This window comes from Vulpes vulpes, chromosome 10 (genome assembly GCF_048418805.1).
Source record: "Vulpes vulpes isolate BD-2025 chromosome 10, VulVul3, whole genome shotgun sequence".
NCBI classification, from domain to species: Eukaryota; Metazoa; Chordata; class Mammalia; order Carnivora; family Canidae; genus Vulpes; species Vulpes vulpes.
Genome location: NC_132789.1, coordinates 51,364,041 through 51,391,941, shown reverse-complemented (window position 1 = coordinate 51,391,941; position 27,901 = coordinate 51,364,041). Strand labels below are relative to the sequence as shown.

General features: G+C 38.5%; 1 protein-coding gene across 1 annotated transcript in view; it reads left to right on the top strand.

Moving 5' to 3' along the window:
* The first annotated feature begins 1,411 nt into the window (after positions 1-1,411).
* LOC112914748 (cytochrome P450 4X1-like) overlaps positions 1,412-27,901 on the top strand; it is a 39,926-nt gene continuing 13,436 nt past the window's right edge. Inside the window, exons 1-6 of the mRNA XM_025991885.2 lie at positions 1,412-1,726; positions 10,098-10,239; positions 11,973-12,017; positions 13,392-13,519; positions 15,703-15,830; positions 15,915-16,069. Of these exons, the coding sequence (XP_025847670.2) occupies positions 1,550-1,726; positions 10,098-10,239; positions 11,973-12,017; positions 13,392-13,519; positions 15,703-15,830; positions 15,915-16,069 (775 nt within the window). The 5' untranslated portion in view covers positions 1,412-1,549. The remainder of the gene's footprint in view (positions 1,727-10,097; positions 10,240-11,972; positions 12,018-13,391; positions 13,520-15,702; positions 15,831-15,914; positions 16,070-27,901) is intronic.

Sequence of the window (27,901 nt, the reverse complement as noted above, 5' to 3'; positions counted from 1 at the left end):
GGGGCAGGGTACAGAGGAAGAATCTGAAGAAACTAAAATGCTATGAGTCACCCAGAGGAGACTGTATAAACCAGAAGATTCTGAGACACCATCAAATAACAACTTCTACTTGAGGAATGGAGATAGGCAGGAGAAGGCAAGGTCTGGGGAAGAGGGAGCTGTAACATTTAATGTGTGGGACATAGTGGAACATCCCAGGGGTTGGTACTTAGTCCATATGAAGTTATCACCAATGAAGTCTGTCTTAATTATTAACTTAGCAAAAAACCTGGCAATGAAGACTGGGGTGGGGGCTTGAGTATTGGGGGCAGTGACAGGGAAGAAAATAGGGAGTTGTAGCAGAGATTGAGTTTATTGTTCAAGGCTGTAAATCCAACATCTAACATGTGCCTTTCTTAGCATAAATGAATGAATGAATGAATGAATTAATTAATTAATTAATTAATTTGGGGAATGCCTATAAAGAAGGCTGGGAATGGGGAATAGCAGCTTGGGAAGTCAGGTATGTTGGATCCTAGTTCACCACCTCGTAGGTAATAAATACCTAAACCACATTACTTTCTAATTATCTTACTACATTTTCCTATTATCTATGTTCTCAAGGCTATTTATGTCCCTTGTATCCAGGAATGGCTTCATGGGCCCGGAACAAGGCCCCATACTCAGAAGGGCATATGCTTGGTTTAATGCTCTACCGTCATCACCTTGAAATTGTTAATAACTTTTTAACAAGGGATCCCACATTTTTTCTTGCACTGGGATCCAAATTATGTAGTGGGCCCTGATTGTATCTGTAGTGTCTTCTGCAGTTTAAAATAGTACATGATGGACATTGGCAAATGCTAGAAATCCAAGTGAGGACCAATTGTTGAACCTTTACCAGCACACCACCGGACAAGCCATATTATGAGTATAATAATTACACATATCCATCCCCAGCCCCAAGACCCCCGTGAGTTTTGACAAAATTTCAGAGCAGGGAAGAAGATTTTTAGTTTGGGGGTGTTTTATTTTGTTCTTTTTTAATAATAAATTTATTTTTTATTGGTCTTTTTTAAAAAAAAAAAAAACATAGCAGTATACCATTTATTTGTGGCAACGAAGAAAGACAATGGCCTCGGCCTTGGAATTATTTCAACACCTAAATTCTGACTTCCCATGATTGAAAACTGTCACAGCTGAAGTGTGACATTCCAGAGGGGCATTAAGAAGTCGCCCTGAATGAAGATTGCTCTCTATTGATAAAGGGTTAGATGGGATGAGCACTGGGTGTTATGCTATATGTTGGCAAATTGAACTCCAATAAAAAGAAATTTTAAAAAAAAATTTTTTTTTTTTAAGATAAAGGGTTAGAAACCCGAGAACTCTCGCCTGCCTCCGCTGGCCAAGCCTGAGCTGTCCCTCCCAGCGCTCTCCCTCCTCCCGGGGAGGAAGGAGCTTGTTGAGGGCACCGAGTCGCGGTGGGCTGGGGACCTCTCCCGGCGGCGCGCGCAGAGGGCTCCCCCCTCCCCGGCCCCGAGTCCGCGCGCGCCCCGCCTGGTGCACAGGGATGGAGTCGTCCTGGCTCGAGACGCGCTGGGCGCGGCCCTTGTACCTGGCCTTCGCCTTCTGCCTGGCCCTGGGGCTGCTGCAGGCCATCAAGCTCTACCTGCGGAGGCTGCGGCTGCTGCGAGACCTGTGCCCCTTCCCCGCGCCCCCCACCCACTGGTTCTACGGGCACCAGAAGGTACCGGAAGGGAGGGGCGGAGAAGGATGCTGCCGAGGAGACCGGCGGGCGGGCGGGCAGTGGGGCGGGCTGTCTCCTCCCTTCCCTCTCAGCGTTGCATCCTGCACTGACCTCTCTGGCCCAGCCTGGGGCTCTGGGCATCTTTCCATGAACTCTGGGCTTGCTCCTTCACAGCGCTGCAGGGAAAAGGCAACAAGCCCGGAGCCTCTGGAGTGGAAGCTGGGGGGCTGGGAGGGCCTATGCAGAGTCTGAGCACAGAAAAAGAGCGTGCTGTAACTCAGGGCTGGGTCTAGCTGCTTCACCGAGCTCTTGCATTTGTGTACTGCATCTTGAAAAGCCTTCCACACGGATCGCTAAAAGATAGTTACGTTATTCTAAATGATGCTTATTACTTGCAGAAAATATGCAAAATCGAACACAATTAGTTGCCACCCTTAGTGTGTTACCACCAGAGAAAATGAACTTTTCCCAAGATTCTTGTGAAGTAGAGAGCAGCCCCCACCACTCACTCAAAAAATGATGGCAAATTGCAACGTGTAAGAGGGAGACCTTTACCTTCTGTTCCTCCTGTTCTCCACATCCACGCTCACCCCTGATTACTTGTTTTATTCGTTCAGCCAGCTTTGAGTGGAATTGTGTGGTGGATGCTGGAATTGCAGAGAGCAGACTAGTACCTACTTTCAGAAGCCCAAGGCAGATGCCTACTTAGACTACAAAGAGAAGATACAAATACAGGGTAATGAGGGCTTTGATAGAGACCTAGGGACAAGGGGATCTTAGAAGGAAGTGGGTGTCTCTATCTAGGGGAGGAAGGAAAGTCTGTGAAAGTCTGGGCAGAATTTTAAAGGATGGTTGAGGTGGGGAGGGTGTCCCCCTCAGAGCTGTTGCATGATCTTTCAGCTCCACTCTTTTTTTTAATATAAATTTATTTTTTATTGGTGTTCAATTTGCCAACATATAAAATAACACCCAGTGCTCATCCTGTCAAGTGCCCACCTCAGTACCCGTCACCTAGTCACCCCCACCCCCCGCCCACCTCCCCTTAATCCTTCTTTCCAAAAGCAACCACTCTCAACTGTTTTACATGTTTCTTTCTATCCTTATTGGTAAAATATTACTATGTTGCATTTCTTAATTTAATAATTTTAGATATCCTTTTATTAACTACTTTATGATGCATAATCACTTATACCTCATCTTTTACTGTCCCAATATAGTTACATGGTATTTTTTGGTTAAAGAGAAAAATTAGTACTTATATTATTTTGATTATGTAAATGCTTACTTACCACTGATCCAATGGTTGATTTTGTTCCTTCTCTCATAGAACTTTCTTCTCTCATGTTGTTATTAATGTCATTTTCTCGTATGCTTAGTTTTTCAAAATCTATCACTATTTTTTTCCCAAATGTTTTTAATAGATCTGTCAAACACATCTCAACAACATTTTCAAATACTGAAAGATATCAAACAATCTATCAGTCCATATACTTTTCTGGAGGCATTTCTCCCAAAGACTTCTCCTCCCATTCTAACCTGGACTGGTTGCTCTCTAGGCCTGGTACACAGACAATGTGCTATTCTGTGTCATATCTTCTGTTTCCTGGATAGTATATCTTTTTTTCTGATTTATTTTATTATTTTTATGGGTAGCTTCTTGAGATTGAGTGAAGGAATCTTGGGTGAATTCTTTGAGCTCTCAAATGGCTGAAATTGTCTGTTAAAATTCATAACTTAGTTGATAGTTTGGCTGGGTATAGAATTAGACTTTGGAAATAATTTTCTCTCAGAATTTTGAATGAAGACAACATTCCATCATCTTCTAGCTTTCAAGGTGACTGTTGAAAATTCTGACACATTTCTGATTTTTTTCCCAACATCATTACTGTAGTAAAATGCCCATAACATAAAATTTACCATCTTAAACATTTTTAAAAGTGTACAAGTCAGTGATGTTACATACATTCATAATGTTGTGCAGTCATCAACACCATCCAACTCCATAACTCTTTTCAGCTTGCAAAACTGAAACTCTATACCCAGTAAACAATAGTCCCCCATTTCTTTATCTCCCCAGCCCCCAGGAACCACCACTCTATTTTCTGTCTCTGTAATTTTGACTACTCTACAATTTTGACTACTAGTATTTTGTATAAGTGGAATCGTGTAGTATTTATCTTTTTTGTGACTAGCTTATTTCACTTAATGTAATGTCCTCAGGGTTCATCCATTCTGTAGCATATGTCAGAATTTCCTTTCTTTTAAAAACTGAATAATATTTCACTGGCCCTATATACCTCATTTTATTTATCTATTCATCCATCAGTGGATACATGGGTGGTTTCTACATTTTAGCTATTGTGAACATGGGTGTACAATGCCCTACTTTCAATTCTTTTGGATAAGTACCCAGAAATGGAATTGCTGGATCATATAGTAATTCCATTTTTAATTTTTTGAGGAACAGCCACACTGTTTTCCATAGTGGCAGTACCATTTTACACTTCCACCAGAAGTGCACAGAGATTCCAATCTCTCCATGTTCTTACTAACATTTGTTTTCTGTTTTGGGTTTTTTTTTTTTCCTGACGGTAGTTATCCTAATGGGTGTGATTTGCATTTCCCTAATGATTAGTGATGTTAAGCATCTTTTCTCTTTTTTTAAGATTTTATTTATTTATTTAATTATTCATTCATTCATTCATTCATTCATTCATTCATTCATTCATGAGAGACACAGAGAGAGATAGAAACATAGGCAGAGGAAGAAAAGGCTCCCTGTGGGGAGCCTGATGCTGGACTTGGTCCCAGGACCCCTGGATCACAACTCAAGCCTACGGCAGACAGACACTCAACCATTGAGCCACTGAGGCATCCCTTAAGCGTCTTTTCATCTGCTCAATGCCATTTGTATATCTTTTTTGGAGAAGTGTCTAGTTAAGTCTTCTACTCATTTTGGATCAGGTTGTTTGTTTTTTGTTGTTGAGTTTAAGATCTCTATTTGTTCTGGATAAGTGGAATCTCACTTATCAGATATATTATTTGCAAATATTTCTCCCATTCTGTGTTTTTCACTTTTTATTCTGTTATACTGTCTTTTCATGAACAAAAATTTTTGATTTTCATAATGTCCAATTTGTATATTTTTTTTCCTGTGCCTTTTGTGTCATATTGAAGAAGTCATTGCCAGATCCAATGCTGTGGAGAATTTGCCTTGTGTTTTCCTTTTTTGTTTTTTAAGATTTTGTTTATTTATTTATGAGAGACACACAGAGAGAGAGAGGCAGGGACACATGCAGAGGGAGAAGCAGGCTCCATGCAGGGAGCCCAATGTGGGACTTGATCCCAGGACTCCACGATCACTCCCTGAGCCGAAGGCAGACACTTAACCACTGAGCCACCCAGGCATCCTATGCCCTATGTTTTCTTCTAAGAGTTTTACAGGTTTAGGTCTTATATTTAGGTCTTTGAACCAGTTTCAGTTAATTTTTGTATGTGGCGTTTTGGTAAGGAAGGGCCCAACTTTATTCTGTGGCATGTGAATATCCAGTTTTCCCAGCAACATTTGTTGAAAAACTATCATTTTCCCATTGAATGGTCCTGGCACCTTTGTCGAACATCACTTGACCAGATATTTGAGGATTTATTTCTAGGCTTTCTATTTTATTCCATTAGCCTATATATATATATATATATATATATATATATATATATATATATATATTTCTGGGCCAGAATCACACTGTTTTGATTACTGTAGCTCTGTAATAAGTTTTGAAATCAAGAAATGTGAGTCTTTCAGTTTTGTTCTTGTGATTTAAGACTGTTTTGGCTATTCAAGGTCCCTTGATATTCTATATAAATTTTAGGATGATTTTTCTATTTCTACAGAAAACATCAGTGAGATTTTGGTAAGGATTACATTGAATTGTAGATCACTTAGGGTAGTACTTACATCTTAACAATAATAAATCTTCCAAGGACGCCTGGGTGGCTCAGTGGTTGAGCGTGTGCCTTTGGCTTAGGTTGTGATCTTGGGGTCCTAGGACTGGGCCTGCCTCAGGCTCCCTGGGAGCCTGCCCCTCCCTCTGCCTATGTCTCTGCCTCTCTCTGTGTGTCTCTCATGAATAAATAAATAAATAAAATCTTTTAAAAAATAATAAATCTCCCAATCCATGAATATGAGATGTGTTTCCATTTATTTATGTCCTTTTAAAGTTCTTTAGAAATGTTTAGCTCTCACTGTGCAAGTCTTTCACCTTGTTGGTTGGGAATACTTGGTTTTCCAATACTTGGTTTCACATCCTAAATATTTTATTCTTTTTCATGTATGGTAAATGGACTTGTTTTCATTATTTTCTTTTCAGATTGTTTGTTAGAAATGCAGCTGGTTTTGTGTAGAAAATATAGATTTTCTACATTTTAGTGTAGAAATGCAACTGACTATTGAGTCTAAGGTTAATTCCTTGTGTTTTCTTCTAAGAGTTTTATACTTTTACCTCTTTTGTTTAGATATTTGATTCTTTAAGTTAATTGTTGCATATTGCGTAAAGTAAGGGTCTAACTTTATTTTATTCTTTGTGGATATCTAGTTATATCCCAGCACCATTCGTTGAAAAGACTACTCCCTCCCCCCCATTGTTGTTTTGGCACCTGAGTGGGAAAAACCCATTCTTCCTCCTGTGTTTCCCCTTTTCTCTCACATTATGGCCATACTCAAAACACTTTTGACACCAGATGTTGGGTGAGTGCCCCTGCAACCAAGCAATTTTGTGGTACTGAGTGTCCTACAACTTAATGAAATTCTGACTGTCTACCCAGAGAAATAATCAAATCCCACAGATTAAGAATTCAGCCTCACAGGACTATCCCCTCCCCACTTCACGTGCCAATGATAAGTCCAAGTTGTTACTATGTTCAATCACCTGTAAGTTGGAGATTCCCATAACCTCCTCCTTGGGTTTGGTTAATATGTGGGATTAGCTCACAGAATTCAGGAACACAGTTAATTTACTGTTTACCAGTTTATTAAAAGTGGTTAGGATAAAGGATACAGATGAGCATGCAGTTGGAAGTGATGCACAGGGTAAGTTATCTGGGAAGGGGCACAGAGCGCCCATGCCCTCTCCAGATGCATCACTCTACCAGTACCTCCACATGTTCACCAAACTAGAAGGTCTCCAAACCCTGTACTTTTGGAATTCTTACAAAGTCTTCCTCACATAGGCATGATTGAACATTAACCCCATTGCCAATCCCTCTCTATCTCTGGAGAATGGGAAATGGGGTTGAAAATCCCAAGTTTCTAATTATGGCTTGGTCTTTCTGGTGACCAGCCCCCACCCAAGGGCCCACCAAGAACCACCTCATTGGAACAAAAAACACTACTATCAGTTGACTATAAACATGAACTTTATTTCTGGATTCTCAATTCTATTCTATTGATCTATATGTCTACCCTTATGCCAATACCACACTGTCTTACTTTGCTTTATAGTAAGTTTTGAAATCAGAAAGCATGAATCCTCCTATTTTGTTTTGTTTTTTTTTTTTCAAGATTATTTAGGCTATTCTGGATACCTCTGGTTTCCATATAAATTTTAGGATCAGCTTGTCAATGTCATCTACAAAGAAGCCAGCTGTGATTCTGCAGGATTACATTGAATTTGTAGATCGATTTGGGAATTATTGTCATTTTAGCAATATTAAGTCTTCTGATTCATAAACATGAGATATCTTTACATTTACTTAAGGTTTTTAAAAATTTCTTTCAACAATGTTTTGTAGTTTTCAGAATATAAGTCTTATATTTGTCTCTTTTTGTTTCTGAATGTTTTGTTCTTTCTGATATTGTTGTAAACAGAATGGTTATATTTTCATTCAGACTGTTTATTGCATTCATAATGTTTTAAAGTCCATAGTCATCTTGACTATCACTAAATTATTTTTTGTGTATTTTAGAGAGCCCCCTATCAGAGTTTTGCAGATGAGCGATGGCTGATATATCAAGCTGGCTAATATTACCAACCCTGCTTATTTATCTTTTTTTGTACTTTTTATGTTTCTTTTTAAAAGATTTTATTTATTTATTTATTTGAGAGAGAGAGAAAAAAAAAGCATGAACAGGCAGCTGGAGGGGCAGAGAGGGACAAGCAGACTCCATGTTAAGCACAGAGTCTGATTCAGGGCACAATCCCAGGATCCTGAGATCATGACCTGAGCCAAAGACACTTAACCAACTGAGCCACCCACGTGCCCCTACCCTTTATGTTTCTTTTGACAATTCATCACTCAGATAGTCACAAAGAACAGCTGAAACAATTTTCCTTAACCTCCCTGAGACTCAGTTTCCTCATCTGTAAAATGTAAATTCTAATCATATCTGCTTCATAGGGTTCCTGGTATAAAGATTAAACAATATAAATCATGGAAAGCATGATCTTGGCAGCACCTAGTTCATAATAGTGCTTTGTAAGTGTTAGCTATTATTATTTGTCTGGGGACTAAGCACTTTCTGAATATTTCTAAACAATACTTCCTAAATATGTATAAGACATATTTTCAAATATATTAAGATACTACTGTGGATGAAGAAATATAAATTCATATATTGTGGGACTCACAATGGCTTTCTCTTCTTTTTGCCGAGACAGGAGTTACTCAAAGTGTAACCACATGCTTGTGGCTGAGGGTGTCCATGACAATTTCCAACCTAAATAAATAATCCTCATATTAGGCTATAATTTCCATGAGGGCAAAGACCTTAACTGTCTTATATTTCCCTACATCTCTATTGCCTGGCATATATACTAGGCACTTAATAAATAATCATTTGTCTATTGTTTACAAATGAATTAATGAAGGAACCTTTGCTTTGTTGGGAAACATCATTTGCATTGTCAGTGGGTGCTTGTCACTGGCTTGATTGTGGGAATGTTAGCAAAAATGAGTCTGTACCATTTCAGGAGCTAGATTTTAAGAATCTCAACCTCCTAGGGGCCCTCAACTTTCCAGGGAACATTTCATGGGATAAAAATGCTGGTTGATAACAGAGGAAATTGGGAGCCAGAGTTTTCCATCTTTTCTGAGGGTACAAGCAATCACATGGCAAACTCTGTATGATTGGTCACACAAAGAAGAGTTTGCCAGCCTTAGGGTTTCTTTGCAAGTCAGGACCCCCACAATCATGTGTCGCTGAGCATGCACAGACACACACATACAGGTGCACACACACTCCCACTTTATATAATAAATGGATATAAATGAATCTTCTTGTCAGTGATTTAGAGGAATTTTTTAAATGAGCCATTAGTAAACTACTTATCAAGTAAAAAGTTCATCTGTGATTATGGCATTTGTACTCTGATTTATAAATGCTAGAAGCTGGGAGTTTTTTACTTAAACATTGCTTCAAACTTCAAAATGAGCCTCCAAGTAGTAAGGGAAGAGAATGAGATTTTCTTCATAGATGGAGTGGGTGGGTTTTTAGGGAGGAGCTTTTACTATGAAGTCACAAGAAAAAAATCACTCCTCAATGATTAGAGAAAGGAAAAGGGAGAGGAAATTGTGAACTGGATCATGGGTCATGTTCAGCCTATCACCAATTAGCTTCCCATAGGAAAAAAATCTTTCTCAGCTTTGACTCCACTCCTAATCAAAATGTGAGACGTTGGCAGATGAAGCAGATGAGATTCTCTTCACCTTCTCAGTTGGGAAAATAGTTCACCATAGATGTCATTTGACATTTGACAGGGGCTTGTTCTGGAGATACAACATACATTTACATTGAGAAGATAAATGCCCTGACCTTCATTAGAAAAGTATATTCTGGGGCACAGGGATGTCATGGTCAGCTAAGTGTCTGATTCTTGTTTTTTTTTTTAAGATTTTATTTATTTATTCATAGAGACACACACACACAGAGAGAGAGAGAGAGAGAGAGAGAGAGAGGCAGAGACACAGGCAGAGAGCCCCACGTGGGACTCCATCCAGGGTCTCCAGGATCACACCCTGGGCTGCAGGCGGCGCTAAACCGCTGCGCCACCGGGGCTGCCCTGATTCTTGGTTTTAATTCAGATCATGATGTCAGGGTTGTGAGAAAAAGCCCTGCATTGGGCTCCATGCTACAGGGGAAGTCTGCTTGAGATTTTCTCCTTCTCCCTCCCCCTCTGCCTCTCCCCCCAGTTCTCTCATTAATTAATTAATTAATTAATTAATTAATATATTTAAAAATTATACTCCAAGCTTGGAAATGCCAAAGAATGCATGTTTGTGCGACCTTATCCAGGCCCTAGATCAGCTTGCCTCTGTAAGAGGGTTGAGTCCAGACTGTCTGGTTCTTCTAACTTCCTTCACTCTTTTTTCACTGCAGTTACTTCAGGATGGTAAAATAGAGAAACTTGAGGAGGTTGTTGAAAAATACCCTTGTGCCTTTCCTTACTGGGTTGGACCTTTTCAGGCATTTTTCTATATCTACGACCCAGACTACGCAAAGACATTTCTGGGCAGAACAGGTAAGAAAAGGGATGAATCTCATGAACCTAATCCTCCTAAGAGTGATATGCAAAACTCACAGGCAGGATCCTAAAGAAATCCTGAAGCAAATATTAGTATTGGGCCTTTAAGAGACCTAGAGACACACTGATGACTTCCAGAGGGGAGGGGGATGGGAGAAATAGGTGATGGGAATGAAGGAGGCCACTTGTGATGAGCACTGGGTGATGTATGGTAGTGTTGAATCACTACACTGTACACCTGAAACTAATATAACACTGTGTTCACTATACTGGAATAAAAGAAGAAAGAAAGAAAAAAGAAAGAAAGAAAGAAAGAAAGAAAGAAAGAGGAAGGAAGGAAGGAAAAGAAAGAAAGAAAGAAAAGAAAAGAAAGAAAAGAAAAAAGAAAAGAAAAGAGAAAGAAAAGAAAAGAAAAGAAAAGAAAAGAAAAGAAAAGAAAAGAAAAGAAAAGAAAAGAAAAGAAAAGAAAAGAAAGAAAAGAAAAGAGGACACCTGAGTGGCTCAGTGGCTCAGGTCTTGATCCCGGGGTCCAGGATCGAGTCTTGCATCGGGCTTCTTGCGAGGAGCCTGCTTCTCCCTCTGCCTATGTCTCTGCCTCTCTCTTTGTGTCTCTCATGAATAAATAAAATCTTTAAAAAGAGAGAGAGAGAGAGACCTGGAGAAAGTGAGGAGAAGTTTCTGACCAACCCTGAAAGAGATTCCCACTCCTTCCACCCCACCCAGTCCTTTGTCCAGGTCAGACTCCCATGGGCCCTTGAGGGTATATCTTAAAGCCCAGTTGGCACCATCAGATCACCAAGGACTTCCTTTGCCTCTTGGTTTTGTGACTTCACGTCAGCAATACCTCCCACCCCCAGCCCCCTGTTTGAGCATAAGTCTTTCAAGAATTCAGAAGTAGCTCTGCCTCTGTTGGTTCAGTACATATACCTGACTGCTAGATCATTAATTTACCAGTATAACCTCTTGACTGTGGTCCAAATTTTATTTATTTATTTTTTGCTTTCTGCATACTTCTCAACTGTGTTTCATTTTAGGGCATGCACAAGTCATCTAATTCCCCCATCCAAGCCTTTTTCAAGGCATCCATGGTGGATCATCTCATAGCACAAAATTAAAATATCTGGTTTTTGCTCCATCATCTATGTTTTAACTAACTTAGTTTTAAATACAATCTTATATTCTAATCTTTTTTCCCTGTCCACTGTCTCTCTTACTTTCAGTAAAACCTGATAAAGGAAAACAGCTTTTCCCTGAAAGTCTCCATGTTCCCCATGCCCCCAGCCCTAATTTGTTTCCTGCTTACCCTTTAAAGGACAAAGCGGTAAAATACCTCCATGTTAGAGTTCACGAGAACCCCAAGAAGCATTTGTCCCCCATTCTCTGTGGTTTGCCAGCCCCTGCTCTAATCACTAACCTACTTTCCAAAAAGGATATACTGTCCGAAATCCTGTTCTGGAAACTTGGTAACCCTTAGGCAATCTCTACTTCTGTTGGAGAAAGTATAAGCAAGGGGAAAATCTGGGTATGTGTACCTGTCTGCCTCCTGGGGTTTGTTATTCTCTGGTTTCTCAACCGAGACTTGTAGTTTTCCTAGGCCTACCAAGGCTATAGGGGGTGAGTCCTGGGCTCCTTTTTTGTTATTTATGGTTAGTGCAGGCAAATTTAAAGAAACTTCACCGACTTTGGTAATTTCTAATGCTGTCATTTGTTTCTTCTGCTTGACTCTGCAGATCCCAAGTCCAAGTACCTGTACAAGTTCTTGATTCCATGTCTTGGTATGTATGTACAACAGAGTAGGGTGACACACTGAGGTCCCCTTGCTATAGCAGAGCATTCCAAGAAACAAATCAGAATGCTCAAAAGCATTAAGAGAGTGATAAATCCATACTGCAAGTTTTCTAGGGGGAAGATCAAGAGTGAGTGCTAAGCCAACACAGCACAACTTCTCAGGAGCCCTCTTTGTCCATTTCTCTCCCCAAAGTCTCATTCTTAAGGCACATGTGTGTGAATCCATCCCATCTCTGTCTTTAAAACTGTAGCCTCACATCTATATCCTTTATTTTATCCTTTCTTCCCTCTTGTTTTCTTGATTCTTCCCCTTTTTTTTTTTTGGAGTTCCTTTATTTCCATTTGAAAACCAGTGCAGTTTTGCTCTGAAGTATAGTCTGTAGTATTCCATTAGCAGATAAATTAAGACTTTTAGTCATGTAATTGGTATTTATGTTAGACAAAGAAGGAATTAAATGGAAAAAATTGTAGGTTTGGGGTTCAGAGCTACTTGGATTTGAACACTGCCTCCCACTGACTAATTGAATGTGATTTGGGGGAAATCATCCAATAAGCATTACATCTCTGGGCCATTGTGAGAATTAAGTGAAGCCCATATTTCCCACACTTAGTGTAATGGCTGGCATTGTACCAGTGCTGGACTATGTGTCACAAGCCTGACACGTAAGCACTCAATGAATGATGGAAATTACATATTAATAAACTTTACAGTCATTTTAAAACCAAATCTTTAATGACCTTTCTTGCAACAAAAGGTTGTGAAGCATTGGCCTTCCTGAGAGTTTCCACTTCATATCATTTATGGGTGTAAAGCACAGACTAGGGCTCGAAGACGAGACATCTGGGGACAGAGCAAATACTCGGGTCTAGTTCCTTGTAAATTTTGTATTCACAGCATAGTTTATGGGTTGGTTTGGAGTCAAGAGAGATGAATATTTGTTGTGTTTCTACATCAAGTTACAGGCCATGCTAGTTGCCTCATATATACACTTTCATTTAATCTTCACAGCAACACAGTGAAGTAGATGCTTATTATCACACTTCATCATTGAGAAAACCAAACCTTGGAAAGATTAGGTAACTTATTCAGTTACTACAGAGACAGTAGCTGGTGATTTCAGGATCGGCATACTCATCAGGCTGCAAAACTTGGTGTGTCTTCCTCACAGTGTTGAATACATCCATCCCAGATGTAAGCATCAAAACTAACTTCCAACTTAATATATGAGCCCTGCTCTGATTTCCACTCTGTTATGACTACCTGTGTGCCATGGTCAGCCCATGATGTTGTGTCCCTCACCTCTCCTTTGTCATCTCATCTAATAAAGTGGCATGAGGTTTTATCCCTTTTATTTCTCAAGGAAACGGACTAGTGAGTCTGGAAGGATCCAAATGGTTCCAGCACCGCTGCCTACTAACTCCTGGGTTCAATGTTAACATCTTGAAATCATACATCAAGGTGATGGCCCATTCTGTGAATATAATGCTGGTAAGTGAAGGGAAAGAGTGCTCTGATGTGTTCCAGAATGTTTCCAAAAAGGAATGTATTTCACGTCTGTAGTGGGTAGTGAAAGTCAAAGGAGGATGGATCCTAGAAATTAGCCAATGTACAATTACCAGCTGAGCAAGAGGTGTCTATGTAAGCCTTTGCTTTGGTTCTTTGGGTGATAAAAAATGATGAAGATCTGGTCATATGACCTGGATATATTTTGAGACCCTATGGCAGTAAACCAAGTACCAAGTAGTGAGATTCAGATGGTAAGTGCTATAACTGACAAGTGATGGAACCAGGAACAGCTATAGTAGCTTCAGATGCAGAGGGGACTCAGATTTGCCAGGACGTATGAACAAGACTTGATTATGTGGATAATACAGATGAGGGAATTCTAGGCAGAGTGAGTTAGCATGAACAAAGGTGTGGAAGTTAGGATGAACTTGCCTGATGGCTACAAAGACCCTAGAAAGGATAAGTGTCTAGATTAAAGTCGCAGATGTGAGTTTCCTCTAGTGGATAGTAGGAGGATCATTAGGAGCTTATTTGAGCCTTTTCAAAGAGCCAGGATGATGCTGGCAGAAGAATATTCCCATGGGCATGATTTATAAATGAGTTCCATTCCAAAACTTCACTTGTACATGACATATTTAAATTTTTTAAATTTGTACTCGTTTAAAAATCAGACAAGTAACTCATTAATAGAAGTTTTATTATAAACTTCAAACCCCACAAAGTCAAGGTTTCCCTCCACCTTCATCTGTAAACTCATCCCTTTTCCCAAGAGAGACCTGCTGTTACCAGCTGATTAACTGGGTTCTCACAGAAGTGGATTTAACATCAGTTGCCCTTGTTGAGGTGAAAATACCCCTATCTCATTCTTGGCAGCAAACCAGGAGGCAGGCTAGGGGGCCCGGCAGGGAGCATGCTATTTCCATTCTGTGCAGCTTTGTGCACAATTGCAAATTAGCCAGTGATGGTACTGGGTTTAACTCTGTTTCAATAAAACCACTTCTGTCTTCCTTGTTTCTCTGTCCCGCCTGTGCCTGAGACCCCATCCATAGTTCCTCCCTCTGCTGAACTATGCAGAAGTGCCTCCAGCCTTGAGCTTCCCCTTTGCTCCCATTTCTTCTAAATTTACTTTTTTTTACTCAGTTAAACTTATATAATTAAAGATGAAAACAATTGAATAAACAATTGACATTTGAGTAAAAGCTTTTAAAAAAAATCTCTGCCTTCCACCCCACCCCCATCCAGACCTGCAAATCCATAGCAGCCCCTAGCTATGGCGTAGGTGTTCAACAAATGTAGGTTGCTCTGACTTTAACCATTCAGATTTATTTGTGTTTTACACAATGAATGCCTATTATGACAAATATATTTTCATATATGGCAGTTTCAGCCACAAAACATCTCGGATGTAGTGTAAGTAGGTCACTTGGGGGGGGGGGGGAAGTGGACAGAAGGAGCACTTGACTGGGAGTCACTCCCCGAAGCTGCTCCTTTCATAGCTTCTCTCTGTCCTCCACTTCTGAATTGAAAATGTCTTTAGGTTTTGTTTTTGGTCTGTAAGAAGGGGGGGAGGGGCAGGGGAGAGGGAGAGGGAGAGAGCTAATCTTAAGCAGGCTCCACACCCAACATGGAGCCCGATGTGGGGCTCTATCTCACAACCCTGAGATCATGAGTTTAGCTGAAATCAAGAGTCAGATGCTTAACCAATTGAGCCACCCGGGAGCCCCCGGGTAAATGTAAAATGTGTTTTACAATGTTCCAAGTTTATTTTAAATGTGGCTATGGTGGTTGGCAGTAGTGATAGGGTGGATTGTCTAGCAATTTGGGGACTGAAGATGGAAGAAGCCCTGGAGAGACCCTCTGTAATTATAGATCTGTTTTACTGGGACTCTGATCTGCTGTAAAGCAGAGTTATGACAATAACTGAAAGGCCAAAGATACTTAACTCAGCCATTTTCCAGAAACCCGGGTTGCTCCATGCTCTTTCTCACCCAGCTGGGTGCAGTTTTTCCCTCCTCATGCCACTTGATTAATTTACATATATAACGGATGGCTCCTTCTAGGTCAGGGCAGTCTACCTTATGTCCTAAGAGCAGAGTCAGAGAGGAGCTTTCAGGTAAAGGTATTTTGATGATGGTGATGTTGTTGATCTTGACCTCCTATGCCAGGGTAAGTGGGAGAAGATTTGTGGCACTCAGGACACAGTTGTGGAGGTCTTTGAGCACATCAACCTGATGACCTTGGATGTACTGATGAAATGCGCTTTCAGCCGGGAGACCAACTGCCAGATAAGCAGGTCAGTGACAGGAAAGCAAGAAAGACACCTATTGGCTATCCTCTAAGTCATTCATTGACATATTGTCCCTTCTTTCTCTCCTAGCACCCATGATCTTTATGTTAAAACAACGTTTGAAGCCAGCAAAATAATCTTTTACCGCTTGTACAGTTTCTTACATCACCATGACATAATTTTCAAATTCAGCCCTCAGGGCCATCGCTTACAGGAGCTGGTCAAAATTCTCCATCAGTACACAGGTACTTCTTGCATTTGGGTGGCCCACATCCATATGCGGTCATAATTGTGTTGTGTCTGTCCAGAAGAATAGGCTTAAAAAAAAAAAAAGAATAGGCTTCATTGTGAGCAAAGAAAACATTCTTGTTCTTAATGGAGCTATAGAGACAATGCTGCTTTAGAAGAATTTGCTAGGGCAGCCCGGGTGGCTCAGTAGTTTAGCACTGCTTTCAGTCCAGGGCATGATCCTGGAGTCCCGGGATCGAGTCCCACGTCAGGCTCCCTGCATGGAGTCTGCTTCTCCCTCTGCCTGTGTCTCTGCCTGTCTCTCTCTCTCTCTCTCTCTCGCTCACACACGCACACACACACACACACACACACACACAAATAAATAAAATCTTTTTTATAATAAATTTATTTTTATTGGTGTTCAATTTGCCAACATACAGAATAACACCCAGGGCTCATCCCGTCAAGTGCCCACCTCAGTGCCCGTCACCCATTCACCCCCACCCCCCGCCCTCCTCCCCTTCCACCACCCCTAGTTTGTTTCCCAGAGTTAGGAGTCTTTATGTTCTGTCTCCCTTTCTGATATTTCCCACACACTTCTTCTCCCTTCCCTTATATTCCCTTTCACTATTATTTATATTCCCCTAATGAATGAGAACATATAATGTTTTTCCTTCTCCGATTGACTTACTTCACTCAGCATAATACCCTTCAGTTCCATCCACGTCGAAGCAAATGGTGGGTATTTGTCATTTCTAATGGCTGAGTAATATTCCATTGTATACATAAACTACATCTTATTTATCCATTCATCTTTTGATGGACACCAAAGCTCCTTCCACAGTTTGGCTATTGTGGACATTGCTGCTAGAAATATCGGGGTGCAGGTGTCCCGGCGTTTCATTGCCTGAATCTTTGGGGTAAATCCCCAACAGTGCAATTGCTGGGTCGTAGGGCAGGTCTATTTTTAACTCTTTGAGGAACCTCCACACAGTTTTCCAGAGTGGCTGCACCAGTTCACATTCCCACCAACAGTGCAAGAGGGTTCCCTTTTCTCCGCATCCTCTCCAACATTTGTGGTTTCCTGCCTTGTTAATTTTCCCCATTCTCACTGGTGTGAGGTGGGATCTCATTGTGATTTTGATTTGTATTTCCCCGATGGCAAGTGATGCAGAGCATTTTCTCATGTGCATGTTGGCCATGTCCATGTCTTCCTCTGTGAGATTTCTCTTCATGTCTTTTGCCCATTTCATGATTGGATTGTTTGTTTCTTTGCTGTTGAGTTTAATAAGTTCTTTATAGATCTTGGAAACTAGCCCTTTATCTGATACATCATTTGCAAATATCTTCTCCCATTCTGTAGGTTGTCTTTTAGTTTTGTTGACCGTATCCTTTGCTGTGCAGAAGCTTCTTATCTTGATGAAGTCCCAATAGTTCATTTTTGCTTTTGTTTCTTTTGCCTTTGTGGATGTATCTTGCAAGAAGTTACTGTGGCTGAGTTCAAAAAGAGTGTTGCCTGTGTTCTCCTCTAGGATTTTGATGGACTCTTCTCTCACATTTAGATCTTTCATCCATTTTGAGTTTATCTTTGTGTAGAAAAGACTATCCATTGGAAGAAAGATAGTCTCTTCAATAAATGGTGCTGGGAAAATTGGACATCCACATGCAGAAGAATGAAACTAGACCACTCTCTTTCACCATACACAAATAAATAAAATCTTCAAAAAAAAAAAGAATTTGCTACATCCATAGTAGTAGTCCTGTCAGAAGTTAGCCACACCTTGGTCATTATGTACAATTGTTAACAATACAAATATAACAAGGGGACATTTAATATCTCAAAGTACACAGGGCACGTGGCTCTTTGCACAGTGTTTGCAGTAATAAAGGAATAATGACAAACTAAAAACACTCACACAATATAGAAATGAATGTAGGAGCAGAACAGAGTGAGCACGGATATGCATTCAAAAGAAGGGGGAAATGGAGAGTTTTTCAGTGGGGATAAACTTTCAGTTACACAGGATAAAAAGTTCTAGAAATCTGCCTGTAAGTTAACAGTACTGTATTGGCATGTAAAAGCTTGTTAAGTAGGCAGATCTCAGGTTAAGAGTTCTTACTACAATTAAAAAATAAATAAATAAAACAGTCCATGGCCACAACATCCTGAATGTGCCCAATCTCATCTTACTACAATAAAAAAATAAACTAAAAAAAGAAGTTTCATTTGGGGCACCTGGCTGATTCAGTCAGTAGTTCAATCAGCCTTAGTGTTATGAGTTTGAGCCCCATGTCGGTTGGTTGTAGAAATTACTTAAAAATAAAATCTTAAAAAAAAAAAAGAAGCTTCATTCAAAGAGAGTTTGGCAAAACATAAACATGAAAGTTGAAATAGATTAAGATTTTTAAGCAATTCAACATTACTTTTCATCAACATCATAATAGAGAATATTTATCAAGTAGTTAATGAACCTTCCTTGGCTCTACTACTTACTAGCAGTGTGACTTTGGGCATGTTACTCACTGCTTTGTCTCAGTGTCATCTGTAAAATGGGGATTAAAAGGAACTATCTTCTAGGTTTGCAGTGATGATTAAATATGTTGGGATACATAAAGGGCTTAGGACAATACCTGGCACTGAATAAGTGTTAAACATAAAAATCGTTACTTTAGGACACTTGGGTGGCTCAGTCGGTTAAGTGTCTGCCTTCAGCTCAGGTCATGATCCCATGAGCCTTGCTTCGGGCTCCATGCTCTGAAGGGAGCGTGCCTCTCCCTCTCCCTATGCCCTTCCTACTTGCTCATGCTTGCTCTCTCTCTCTCTCAAAAAAAAAAAATATATATATACACATATATATATTTACTTTAGAGAATATATTTGCCTCAAGGAAATTTGCAACACACACTGACACATGCACAGTCACACATAGACACACAGGAATGTAGATATTATAAGGAGTAGACTCAGAGAAGCAGGTTAGTTTAACTATTTAAGACATAGATTGGCATTATATACAGCAGTAGTTCCAGACTTGTCCATATCATTGCCCACACAGAAAATGCTAAATTTGTATGGTTCATTAGAATGTATCTGGGGGCATCTACAACGTACTTGGTGAAAAAATTCTTTACTATTTTTTTATATTACATAATGATGATTAAAAAAACAAAATGCAAAGTACTGGGGAAAAATTAAATTTGTTCAAAATAAAACTTTTTCAAAATTTTTATTTTTATGTCATCAAATTTATGAAATTTTTTATTGCATCTGGACTTTAAATAGTAGTTAATAGCCTTCCCCCTCTCCTAGGGTATGCCAACCCTTGCTCTAATGACAGTTTGGGTTGCATAAGCCTTTGTTGTGTGGGGATCTGTCCTGTGTCTTGTAGGATGTTTAGCTGCATCCCTGACACCTACCTACTCGATGCCAGTATGACTCTGATAGTTGTAGCAACTGAACGTGTCTCGACATTGATGAATGTCCCCTGGGATCAAAATTATCTGCAGCTGGGGTACCTGGGTGGCTAAGTCAGTGAAGCACCCAACTCTTGATTTCAGCTCAGGTCATGCCTCAGGGTCCTGAGATCGAGTCCTGAGCCCCACATTGGGCTCTGCACTGGGTGTGGAACCTGCTTAAGATTCTCTCTCTCCCTCTGCCCACTGCTCACCCCACCCCTGCTAGTGCTCTCTCTCTCAAAAAGCAAAAAATAAAATTAAAACCTTTAAAAAAAGTATCTCCAGCTGAGAACTACTGCAACTATACCCCAATTGTAGAGATTCATTCATGTTTTTCTTCCAGTGCTTGTGTGGTCTTGTTCTTTTTGCATTTAGATCTCTGATCCATTTAGAGTTTATTCTTACATATGCTATGAAGTGTTGATCTTACATTTCCAAATGGTTATCCAGTTGTCCCATCGCCATGTATTACAAAGTTCCATCTTTTCTGTCACACACACACACACACACACACACACACACACACATTATTCAGCCATAAAAAGATGGAGATCTTGCCTTTTGCAACAACACACATCCATACCTGGAGGGTATTCTGGAAGTGAAGTCAAAGACAAATATCATATGAACTCACTCAGATTTTTTTTATTTAAAGACAAAACAAAGAAAAAAAGAGGCAAAAAAAAAAAAGGCTCTTAAATACAGAGAGCAAACTGGAGGTTGCCAGAGGACAGATGGGTAAGAGATTGGATGATGTAAATAAAGGGGATTAAGGGTGTACTTATCATGATGAACATTGAGTAATATACAGAATTATTGAGTCATTATACTGTACACCTGAAATCAATATAATACTCTATGTTAATTACACTTCAATTAAAAATTTAATTTAATTTAAAAGTTCCATAGTTTCTTCCAGTGATTTGCGTTACCTTTATCATATACTAAACTGACATATATACTTGAGCTTATTTCTGGACTTTCTTTTCTATTCTATTGGTCTATGTATTCATGTACTGGGACCATGCTGATTTATTTAAAGAGACTCTGTAGTATTTCTTTTTAATAACAAATTAGGCATGTCTGGGTGGCATAGTCAGTTAAGTGTCTGACTCTTGATTTTGGCTCGGGTCATGATCTCAGGGTTGTGAGATTGAGCCCTGCTTAATCTCCACACTCAGCATGGAGTCTGCTTAACATTCGCTTTCCCTCTCCCTCTGCCCCTCTCCACACCCATGCTCCCTCTCTCCCTAAAATAAGTTTAAAAATTAACAAACTATTTTTCAGAGAGTTTTAGGCTTACAGAAAAATTAAGCAGAAAGTACCCTGAGACCATGACCTGAGCTGAAGGACCCTGAGACCATGACCTGAGCTGAAGTCAGATGCTTTACCAACTGAGCCACCCAGGCACTCCTCAGAGAACCAACTTTTGGTTCATTGATTTTTAGCCCTTGGTTTCTTATTTTCGATTTCACTGCTTTCTGTTCTAATTTTTATTTCCTTTCTTTTACTTACTTTGGATTTAATGTGTTCTCTTCACAGTTTCCTAAGGCAGAAGATTAGATTACTGATTTTAGATCTTTCTTCTTTTCTAATATATTAATTCAATGCTATAAAGTTCCCTCTAAGTACTGCCTTCACTGTGTTCCACAATTTTGATTAGTTGTATTTTAATTTTCTATTTAGTTCAAAATATCTTTAAAATTTTCCTTGAGACTGCTTTGACCCATACATTATTTTAAAATGTGTGGTTTATTCTCCAACTATTTTGGAGTTTTCCAACTATCTTTCTGTTATTGATTTCTATTCCATTGTGGTCTGAGAGCCTACTTTGTATGATTTATGTTTGTTTAAAATTTAGGGTGTGTTTTATGGCCCAAATGCTGTCAATCTTGATGAATGTTCTCTGTGAGCTTGAAAAGGAAGTGTATTCTGCTGCATTGGATGATGTACTCTATAGATGTCAAATAGATCCAGTTGATTGATGATATTGTTCAGTTCAACTATGTCCTTGCTGGTTCTCTGCCTGTTGGATCTGTCCATTACTGACAGGGGAGTTTTGTAGTCTCCAACTATAAGAACAGATTCATTTATTCCTTCTTGAGTCCTATTATTTTTTGCCTTATGTATTTCGACCCTCTGTTCCTAGGTGCATTTACCCTAAAGACTGTTGTTTTCTTGGAGAATTGGCCCCTTTATCTTTATGGAATGCCCTTTTTTAATCTCTAATAATTTTTAACCTAATAATTTTCCTTGTTTTGAAATCTGTTCTATCTGAACTTAATATAGCTATCCCAGCTTTCTTTTGGTTAGTTAGTATATCTTTCTCTATTCCCTTACTTTTAATCTACACGTATCTTTATATACCTAAAGTGGGTTTCTTGTAGACAACATATAGTTGGTTTTTTAATTCACTCTGACAGTCCATCTTTTAATTGGTTTATTTAAACCATTGATGCTTAATATGAATATTTGGATTGATAGCTACCATAATTGTTACTTCTTACTATTCACTGTTTTGTTTTTTCTTTTTAGTCTTCCACTCTTTTTATGCTTTCTCTGGTTTTAATTAAACATTTAATATGATTCCACTTTTCTCCTCTCTTAACATATAAATTATACTCCTTTTTACCTTGTTTAGTGGCTGTCCTTGAGTTTATGTGTATTTTTAAAGGTTTTATTTATTTATTCATTAAACACAGAGAGGGGCAGAGACATAGGCAGAGGGAGAAGTAGGCTCTCTGCCAGGAGCCTGATGCGGAACTTGATCCCAGGACCCTGGGATCACTCCTTGAGCCAGAGGCAGATGCTCAACCACTGAGCCACCCAGGCATCCCTATAATGTGTATTTGCAACTAACTCAAGCCCATTTTCAAATAATACTTGCAAGCAACTTATAACGGGTATTCGCAATTCCCAATTTTTCTCCTATCCCTTATAACATTGTTATTTATTTTACTTCTTCATAAGCTATAAACTGAATGTTGTTGTTATTATTTTGAACAGATTGTTATCTGTAGGATCAATTAAAAATAAGAAAACAATTGAAAGATGAATGGATAAAGTAGATGTGATTTATGTATACAATGGAATATTACTCAGCCATTAGAAACGACAAATACCCATCATTTGCTTCGACGTGGATGGAACTGGAGGGTATTATGCTGAGTGAAATAAGTCAATCGGAGAAGGAAAAACACTATATGGTCTCATTCATTTGGGGAATATAAAAAATAGTGAAAGGGAATAAAGGGGAAAGGAGAAAAAATGAGTGGGAAATATCAAAAAGGGAGACAGAACATGAGAGACTCCTAACTCTGGGAAACGAACTAGGGGTGGTGGAAGGGGAGGTGGGAGGGGGGTGGGGGTGACTGGGTGATGGGCACTGAGGTGGGCACTTGACTGGATGAGCACTGGATGTTATTCTATATGTTGGCAAATTGAACACCAATAAAAAATTTTTTTTAAACTCCAAAAAAAATAGGAAAACAAAAGGTTTTATTTTACCTTCATTTATTCCTTCCTTAATGTTCTTTCTTTATGTAGATCTGAGCTTCAGGCCTATATCATTTTCCCTCTTTCTAAAGAACGGATTTCACTATTTCTTGCAAACATGTCTAATGATGACAAATTTCCTCAATTTTTGTCCGAGAAAGTCTTTATTTCTCTTTCATTTTTAAGGGTAATTTGGAAGAATTCAAGGTTGGCTGCTTTTTGTTTTTAACACTTTAAATATTTTACTTCACTCTCTTCTTTGCCTGTTTTCTGAAGAGAAGTCCAATGTAATTTTTGTCACTGCTGTTCTATGGGTTAAGGTTTTTTTTCCTGTGGTTTCTTTCAAAACTTCCCTTTTGTGGGCAGCCCGGGTGGCTCAGCGGTTTAGCGCCGCCTTCAGCCCAGGGCGTGATCCTGGAGTCCCGGGATCCAGTCCCACATTGGGCTCCCTGTGTGGAGCCTGCTTCTACCTCTGCCCCTCTCTCTCTCTCTCTCTCTCTCTCTCTCCTGTGTATTCTCATGAATAAATAAATAAAATATTTAAAAAAAGATTTCCTTTTTGTCTTTGATCTTCGGTAGTTTGAATGAAACGTGCATCTTGATTTTTTCGTGTAGATATTTTGGTGTTTTCCTGCTTGGTATCCTGAGTTTCCTATATCTGTGGTTTGGTGTCTATCATTAATTTTGGAAAGTTCTCAGTCATTTACTGTTTCAAAAATTTCTATTCCTTTCTCTCTTTCTTCTCTTTGGTCCTTTATTTTTCACTTTTCTGGTGGGGAATCATTTATTCATGACCTTCTCTATTTCTTCTATGGACATTAGTCTAAGTTTTCTAGCTCCTCTGGAGTCAACTCTGGTACACTGAATTTTCCATTTCATATAGGTTTTAAAACTTATTTGGATAGAAGCAGTAGTCTCATGATTTTAAAAAATTTCTCTGGGGACACCTGGCTGGTTCAGTCAACAGAATATGCAACTCTTGATCTCAATGTTGTAAGTTTGAGCCCCGTGTTGAGTGTAGAGATTACTTAAAAATAAAATCTTTAAAAATACATAAAATAGAATAAAAAAATTTTTAATTTATCTGTATTAATAGTTATTTTCCCTTTGTCTTTTCTTACTTCATATATTTGTGCATTCTTCCTCATTTCCCAATTAAATTAGCCAGTATATGTCTATTATGGATTTTTTGAAAGACTCAAAAAATTTTATTTATTAATTTGATCTACTGTGTTTCTGTTCTTTACCATGCTAATTTTTATTATTTTCTTTATTATTTTTTGTACTCTCTTTTGGTTTATTTTGTTATTCTTTTTCTAATTTTTAAGTTAGGATTTAATATATTTACAGTAGTTCTCCCTCATTCATGGTTTTGCTTTCCACGGTTTCAATTATCATGGTTTGGAAGCAGATGATCCTCCTTTTGATGTATCATCAAAGTCAGTAGTAACCTAACTCTATGTCACCATGCCTGTGTCATTCCCCTCACTTCATCTCATCATGTAGCTATTTTATCATCTCACATCATCACAAGAAGCACGGTGAAAGTATAGTACAATGAGCTATTTTGAGAAAGAAAGCAAGAGACCACAGTCACGTAAATTTTATTACAACATATTTTATAATTATTTTATTTCATTTTTAGTTGTGGTTAATCTCTTACTGTGCCTAATTTATAAATTAAACTTTATCATGAGTATGTATGTATAGAAAAAACATAGATTATGTAGGGTTTGGTACTATCTGTGGCTTCAGACATCCATTGAAAGTCGTGGTATGTATTCCTGCAGATAAGAGAGGACTACTATATTTAATTCTTTCATTCTTATTACTATTTTTTAATTGCTTTGTTAATCTATTTGTGTGTGTGTGTGTGTGTTCATAAGTTTTTCGAGAAATGGAATTGCTGGATCATATGATAATTCTATTTTTTTATTATTTGAGGACCTGCCATACTGTTTTCCATAGCAGCTGTACCATTTTGCATTCACACCAATGGTTCACAAGTAGTTCTGATTTCTCCACATTCTTACCAACACTGGTTTTCCAGGGTTTTTGATAATAGCAATCCTAATAAGTATGAGGTAGTATCTTATTGTAGTTTTGTTTTGCATTTTCCTAATGATCAGTGATGTTGAACATCTTTTATGTGCTAATTGGCCATTCATATATCTTCTTTGAAAAAATGTCCACTTAAGTCCTTTGCCCATTTTTGAATCAAGTTGTTTGTTTCTTGGTGTTGTGTTTTAGGAGTTTAGATAGTTTAGTTAGTCCTTCAGTTTTGTTTTTTTCCCAAGATAGTTTTGGCTCTTTGCAGTCCCTTGAGATTCTATAAGAATTTTAATATGGATTTTTACATTTCTTATTGCTCTATGCTTTTAAGGCTATGAATTTTCTCTTGTTTATCAATTAAATACATCCCATGTATTTTGATAAGTAATGTTTTTATTATCATTTTTTCATAAATTCTTTTTTTAAAAGATTTTATTTATTTGACACAGAGAGAAAGAGCACAAACAGAGGGAGAGGGAAAAGCAGACTTCTGGGCAAGTGGAGAGCCTGATGCAGGGCTAGATCCCAGGACCCTGGGATCATGACCTGAACTGCAGGCAGACATAACCAACTGAGCCACCCAGGCACCCCTATTTTTTCTGAAATTCTTTAATTTCAGTTTGCATTTCCCTTCCACTCAAAAGATGTTTAATAGAAAATTTATAAATTTCTGAATGGAAAGCTTCTTTATTTTTTTAATTTCTAATTTTATTGCATTGTAATTAGAAAGCATTATTTGTAGTATTTCCATTTTATAGAACTCAGTAATGTTTTCTTTGGTCCAATATATGATCAATTTTTGTAAAAAAAAAAAAAACATTTACTCTTATGAAGAAGATAAATTCTCTGTCATTAGGTATGGCATGTGAAATTTTTCCCCCATATGCTCTGCCTTATTATTCTGTTTGGATCTTCTATATCTTATTTTTGTCCACTTGACCTGTCCTGCAATGGGAATGCTACGTCGAAGACTCTTATTATCAGTGCAATTCTGCCTATTTTTCCCTGCATTTCCTCTAGTTTCTGCTTTAAATAGGTATTGCTATTATTTGGTGCGTGTATGTGTTCCTAAGTATTTCATCTCGCGATATCATGACCTTTTTTAAAATAGGATTCTAAGTAATCTCTACACTCCATGTGGGGCTCAAACTTATAACTGAGATCAAGAGTCACATGCTCCAGCAACTGAGCCAGCCAGGTACCCTGTGATACCATGACTTTTAACATTAAAAACTGATCTCCTTTAAAGAGTTTTTGTTCAAACTCTACTTTGTTTGATATCAGGATTGCAACCCCCAATTTTCTTATTATTTTCATTTGTCTGGTATATTTTTGTCCATCCTTTTATTTGTAGCCATTTTGTATTACTTTGTTTTATGTGTTTTTCTTACAGGCAGCACATAGTTGGGTTTTGCTTTATGAGTCAATTTGAAAATGTTTTTATTTTAGTAAACAAGACGTTCCCATTCTTATTTGTTGAAATTACTGATATGTTTGGACTCAACATTGTCATATGATTATGTTTTACTATGTGTATTATGTTATAGTTACTGTGTTTATTAGTTTCCTAAAGACTTCCATAACAGATAACCATTTATTGGTTCTGGGTAAACAGGAATGTTGGGGCGGGGGGGGAGAGGCTACATTATTCAATTCAGCACACTGTGTTTCTTTTCCTATGTGGTATGTTTTCTTTGCTTTTTAAAAATATACCTTTTGATATTTTAGAAGGTTTATATTTTTACTCTGGCTACCATAGTGTTTAGTCCTTCATAAATCCTTAATTCCCCTTTCCCTATTTAAACTTTTGCTATCTGGCTTGCCATATTTACTGTGGTAGATATAGATAACATTTACCATCTTAATCTTTTTGAAGTATAAAGTTTAGTGCTATTAAGTAAATTTACATTATTGTGCAACCACCACCAACATCCATCTCCAAAACTCATTTTACCTTGCAAAATTGAAACTCCATACATATTAAATGATAATTCCTCTTTATACTCCTTTCTCGGCCCCTGGAAACCACCATTCTACTTTCTGTCTCTACAAATTTGACTAGGTATTCTAGATATATATGAGGAGCCATAGGAGCCATATAGTATTTGTCCTTTGGTGACTGGTTATTTGATATTTTGTCAGTTTTTAATAATAATTTAATAATATCCTTTGGTTTTCATTTATTACATATACGTCTATTAGTGATCTTTTTTTTCCAAGTTTCAGATACTTATTAATCAGTGCAAACCCTAACACAATACACCAACATGATTTCATGCATTTAGAGAGGAAATATTTCCTGGATAAGTAGAAAATCATGAGGATGGCTTCTGGAAGGCCTTCTTTCTGAGCAACTTTATAGTGAAACATTTCATTTGAAGTCTGGATCTCCTTTCTTCAGTTTGCTGTAATGTACATTCACTGAGCAGAACTTGTATTAATCATGAAGACCCAGTTTGTTCCAGGATTCTGGGTTATTCTTCCTATCCCAAATGACATCCACACTGCGCCAGTACCTCTCACTCCAATAAAGATGAAGAGGAGGATCAAGCTCGGGTGCTTTTTGGCCTGAGGATCTGGTGTAACATGGTTGCAGGAAAGGCCTCAGGTCCAGAAGGAGAAAAGATAAAATGTGCAAGGCTCCCAACAATTAGTGATTATTCTACTTTCTCCTTTCTCTGTCCCTTCTCCTCCTATTTTTAGTTGAATTATTTTCACTTTTAGTGTTTATGTGATATGCTTCTTCCCATGTGCCAATCCTTATTTTAGTCTGAGATCTAGAATTAGATCTATGAAATGCCCACCTCAGTTCTTTAATGAAGTTTTCCTACTTATTTCTTGGT